Here is a 6,000-nt window from a genome sequence, read left to right as displayed (position 1 = left end):
CTCTCTCTCTCTCTCTCTCTCTCTCTCTCTCTCTCTCTCTCTCTCTGTGTGTGTGTGTGTGTGTACCATGTACATAAAGAGACCCAAGGATGTCAGAAGAGATTTTGGCTACCTTAGAGCATGGGTTACAGATAATTGTGTGCTATCACGTGAAGGCTGGAACTGTACCTTATTTCTTCACAAGAACAGTAAGTGTTAACTGCTGATCCATATCTCCAAGCCCACTTACAGGTTTATTAGAGGTGAATTTGTAAAATTGGAAGATATGTGAGCCAGATTCTATGACAAATGCAGGAGATTGTAGTAAAAGAGAATTGAGAAAAAATGGCAAACATCAATAAAACACTTACGTGTGAGGGTAAATGATGGTTTATATATAGAGAAAGGCAATTGTTTGATCTTCAGACTTTGATATAAAGACCTTTCTATTTTTTTCTTGATTCTTTCAGCACTGTCAGTAGATGGGTATCGAAACATGAGCACAATAAGAATGTTCACGCCTTGTTCATCTGGACTGGAGCAAAAACAGACAAAGAAGTTCATCTCTGTGACTTCTATGCATTTAAAGAAACATTGTGTATGATGTCTGTGCACCTAAGACTCAGTATTATATGCAGCTAAAGGGAAAAAGATGCGATACAGGGCGATAATGAGTGTTGCAAGCACTTTAGGAATGAAAGCTAAATGATAGCAATACGAAGATTATTGTATACCTTTCCTCAATTTCGAGAGTTTTATGAGGTGCTCATGAGATCATAGTTTGTATCCAGGAATAGAATGTTTTAATATGTTTTGAACAAAAGTGGTAGTTGAGGTAATTATTCCCCAGTGAAGTGTGGCAGCAGAGAGAATGTTGTGCACCACATCCATTGTCCTTGGTCTGAGCATAGAACTATACTGTATTTCTAGCCTTTCCTGAGGTTTACTGAAACTCTCTTAGGAATGGTTGACTGTCAAGGTCTTGTAAATTTCTTCTCTTGGACAGAAGGAGATGATGTGTCAATGCAATGCTATAATGCCCACTGGCACCCACTCTATTGCCCCACTTTTGACTCTTTGAATTGAACTATGGAAATGCAATAAACATTGTTTTAAAAAATGATATATTAGTATTTGATATTCATGTAATAAATATTTAGAAGAAGTAGTTTATAAAGATAAACAATTTGATCAATGATTAAAATATATAAATTTATATTGTAAGCTTTGGAAACTGAATTTGATTAGAAAGACAAAGAAGAAAGACAAAAGGAAAAAACAGAAAAAGAATAATTATCCCAAACAACCATATATATCCTTCCTATATCCACCTATCATCCCTACCATCTATCTATCTATCTCTCTATCTCTCTATCTATCTATCTATCTATCTATCTATCTATCTATCTATTATCTATTTATCTATCATCTATCTGTCTATCTACCTTAATCTGGATCTCTCTCTCTCTCTCTCTCTCTCTCTCTCTCTCTATATATATATATATATATATATATAATTAAATATTCTAGGCCTTTTAAACATCAGATCAAATCATACACGAAAGCTAGTGAGTTAGAATAGCAGGTAAAGATGCTTGCTGCTAAGTCTAATGACCTGAGGTTGATCCTTGGAGTTCACATGGTGGAAGTAGAAAACTGACTTCCTACAAGTTGTCCGCTGACCTCCACAAAGCGTGATGACATGTGCATGCTGTCTGATGCATACACACAAACCTCCACAAGATAAATGAATGTAAAAAAAGATAAAGTTTAGTATCTGATAGCCCCATGTTTAATTTAGGTATATAACACTTCACCACGGTACTAAAACAAAAAGCATTTTAAAGAACAACAGAGCTGTGTTGCCATTAAAGAAAAACATTGCCCAGGAAATGACAGTGATGTAAGAAGAAGAAAATGAAAAGGCCTATATATTCTGCTTTGCTTTGCTCCTTCTTTTAGGAAGAGGTTGTTGATAGTAGAACCATCTAATTTCCACTCTTTCCTGCATAATTTTACATACTTAATAGCTGTGAAGCTCTTGTAAAGCACCTTCTACCTTCCTATTGTGACTAGGAGATCATTAAAATGGTTAAATAGCTCAGTTACTGTTGCTTAAGTTTTGTTAAATCTCTTTTTGCTACAGTGATTCTCAGGGTGGCTGAGCATCCATGTCAACAGAATGTGGCATCTTAACAGGATTGACTTTAAATTGCAGATCAGGGGTTCATACCTTATCTTGATAACATGGGACTTGATAAATCGACCCATTCCAGAAGAACGTCGAAACACCCTAGACATCTGATACAAAAGAATTAAAGTGTTAGTCCTAAGAGACATATTATTCCATGTATATCAAGTTTCTTGTGAAGGTCAGGTTTTTAGTTGATTTTCACATGGTGCATATTGGCTTTCCACGGTGAGAAGACTAAATGTGTGTTCGTATCCTTGCAGGAATGTTCGTATCCTTTCCAAAATGGCCAAATACACTGATACATTGTAAAATGAGATGATTTGCATGCACTGTCTGTGTCATAGCTCTATCTGTGAAATAAAAATGGGAGCTGGAAAGATGGATCAGTGGCTAAGAGTGCTTTCACTGAAATCATAAGGATAAGCATATGGATCGTAGTGCTAGTGAGACAACCCAGACTCCTGTAATCCCAGCTCTGGGGAAGGGGTGCAGAGACAGGAAGATTATTTGGGATTGCTGCTTTAAGCCTAGCCCTCAAAACAAGCACTCTGCCTTCAAGAAGAAACTGTGGTTCAAAGGAATAGGTAAAAAATGATATAAGATGTCACTTTATGTGATGCCCTCTTCTGGCCCTGTATGTTCTGGCCCTGTGTGCACTCACATAGACCCATATACACATACATAGAACAAAAAACCCAGATTTTTAAAAATTAAATAAAATCATATCATATATTTGATGTTAAGCAAACTGCTTACAAAATAATTTTAATCTTAATCAAGTGTGTTAAAGTATGTATTATTTTAAAGTATGTGTTGTTTTTAAGATAATACAGTTCTAAAAACAAAAAGCCCTGCAACCAGTTTGCAGCACTCTCATAGCGTCTAGTCCCCTACTGAAACCACGTTTGTTGATTTTGTCAGTTATTCCTGTATCAGTATACTTGAATGACTGTAACAGCATGTCTTGGAACTCTGACACCTCACTGTGAGTCATGTCTCTCTGAAACATTCAGGGCCAAACATCTAATACTAGAACTGGTAATGGGTTTCACCAAACTTCACTTCATGAGCATGACGTTCCTTAGTCTTTCCAGCCTGGACCTGTGAAGGATCTGAGATGCTTAAAGAACTTATTTCCTAAAGAGTCCTGATTGAGTGAATGGAATTTTATGTAGGAAGTGGGAAATAGTAAGAGCTGGAGAGGACAGGAACTCCACAAGGAGAGCAACAGAACAAGAAAATTTGAACACAGGGAACTTCCCAGAGACTCATACTCCAACCAAGGACTATTTGTGGAGATAACCTGGAACCCCTGCACAGATGTAACCCATGGCAGTTCAGTGTCCAAATGGGTTACATAGTAATGGGAAGAGGGACTGCCTCTGACATAATCTGATTGGCCTGCTCGTTGATCACCTCCCCCTGAGGGGGGAGCAGCCTTACCAGGCCACAGTAGAGGACAATGCAGCCACTTTTGATGAGAACTGATAGACTAAGATCAGAAAGGAGAGGAGAACCTCCCCTATCAGTGGACTTGGGGAGTGGCATACATGCAGAAAGGGGAGAGAGGGTGGGATCGGGAGGGGAGGAAGGAGGGGCTTATGGGGGGATACAAAATGAATAAAGTGTAATTAATAATAAAATGATAAAAAAGAGTCCTGATTGCCTAAAAAGGAGGCATGCTGAAACTGACCATCAAAGAGCACTGGGCTGACCAATGAATGTCAGAAGACACAGTTCTGTGATAAATGAACTAAAGCCCACTTTCAATCTAAGTCTTACGTGGTCCCATCCCATGTCCCAATTACTACACCCTCTGAGAATAAGGAGTTCCATGTGACTGTGCCATATGGTTTCTCCTTCTTCTTGATGCCTCAGAATTGGTACAACACTCAGAAAATTCTCCCTTCTAAATATTAAACCCATTTTCCTTGTGGCAGTCTAGTCATCTCCTAATTAGCCCATTAGTCACAGACTAATCACACATCCTTAGAACCCCGTGTTGTTCAGTTCTTCTTGTTCCTGCAGTGTTTCCTCACAATGACAGCAAAACTGACATCTAAAAATAGAAACCTGAGTGTATTACAGTCTTGCTTCCAGACAGTATCTCCCTCAGAGTAAGCACCATTATTATCATCCTCCTTTGTTGGTTCCATCTTAACACTGCCCTCACTTGAAAGCCCTCTCTCCTTGTCTTTGATTATATAAAAGAAAATATAAACATGAAGATCGATTTTATAAACTGATTACCATAAGGCATCCATTAGTAAATTAATGGACAAATAAAATATACTGTGTTTTAAATGCTCATTGGATTTTGGCCAGTCATGTGGAAGAGTGAAGTTATGTTACTTTCAGGATAATAGGTAAAACTAGAAAGTGTAAAGTAAGACAAATAAACTAGACTCAGAAAGACAAATATGACATTCTTTCTAATATGTGAATCCTAGATTTAATGGATTAAATATCTTAAACATATAAACATATATACATATATGACATAAAGTAATAGTGTAACTATCTGGGGAATGGAGGGGACAAGAAAAGGGAGAGGGTGGGAGCGAATAAAGGAGAAGTTATTGAAAGTGAATACGGTCAAGGTACATGATAAATGTGAATGCAAATGTATTTCTAGAACCACTTATTGTGTATACAAATATGTACCAACAAAATATTTTTTAAAGTGAAATGGGACTGAAGAAGTGGTTCAGCCATTAAAGACTAAATTCACAGCCAAAACACCAAAAAAAAAAATGTTTTAAAAGCTTCCATGAAATTACCCAAGATACAGTTCAGTCAGTATAAACTCAATGATGCTAACAAGCTTATGAACAGAAAATTCAAAGGAAAACAAAATTATCTATTTATTTTATTTAAAAAAAATGAACTATGATCTTAGAATCCATGGACATTTTCTGAAGAAATTGAATTCTTATTAACCTATTTGCATTGGGAACTCAAAAATATGATATCTAGTCCAAACTACTAATTCTATCCTTAAGCTTCTATGAACCAACCCTAATAATAACATTGCTGGTGAGTATTTCACCTAAAAATTTAGTGTCTAAAGAGATGATATAATTATTTGATCACCTTAAATCGATCATATTGTCTTCCCTGCTCCAGAAAGGCAAAGAGGATGGTCATCAGAAGAAGGAGAAAAGAGGGAACAAGTCAGGAGCCTGACACAGAGGACCTCTGAAAGGCTCTGCCCTGCAGACTATCAATGCAGATGCTGAGACTTATAGGCAACCTTTGGGCAGAGTGCAGGGAATCTTAGGAAAGAAGTGGGAAACAGTAAGATCTGGAGAGGACAGGAACTCCACAAGGAGAGCAACAGAACCAAAAAATCTGAGCACAGGGGTCTTTCCTGAGACTGATAATCTAACCAAGGACTATGCATGGAGATAACCTAAGACCCCTGCACAGATGTAGCCCATGACAGTTCAGTATCCAAATGGGTTCCATTGTAATAGGAACAGGGACCGTCTCTGACATGAACTGATTGGCCTGCTCTTTAATTACCTCCCCCTGAAGGGGAAACAGCATCACCAGGCCACAGAAGAAGACAATGCAGCCACTCCTGATGAGACCTAATTGACTAGGATCAGAAGGAAGGAAAAGAAGACCTCCCCTATCAGTGGACATGGGGAGGGGCATGTATGCAGAGGGTGGAGGAAGGGAGGGATTGGGCAGGGAGGAGGGAGAAAACCACAGGGGGGATACAAAGTGAATAAAGTGTAATTAATAAAGAATAAAAAAAAAGTACAAGCCACAAATAAAAGCAAAATATTCTTGCAGCAGTGCATGTAGCCGTAAATAAGCTG

The 6,000-nt window shown here is 38.0% G+C and overlaps 1 protein-coding gene across 1 annotated transcript in view; it reads right to left on the bottom strand.

The window, feature by feature from the left end:
• Positions 1–6,000, bottom strand: part of LOC129692693 (transmembrane protease serine 11F) — a 99,605-nt gene that overhangs the window by 14,710 nt on the left and 78,895 nt on the right. The window contains exons 5-6 of the mRNA XM_055629167.1: positions 2,213–2,280; positions 351–514 (exon numbers count right to left, since the gene is read on the bottom strand). Of these exons, the coding sequence (XP_055485142.1) occupies positions 351–514; positions 2,213–2,280 (232 nt within the window). The remainder of the gene's footprint in view (positions 1–350; positions 515–2,212; positions 2,281–6,000) is intronic.

Source organism: Psammomys obesus, unplaced genomic scaffold (assembly GCF_907164565.1).
Source record: "Psammomys obesus unplaced genomic scaffold, mPsaObe1.curated_primary_1811, whole genome shotgun sequence".
NCBI classification, from domain to species: Eukaryota; Metazoa; Chordata; class Mammalia; order Rodentia; family Muridae; genus Psammomys; species Psammomys obesus.
This window is presented reverse-complemented; position numbering and strand designations above follow the sequence as displayed.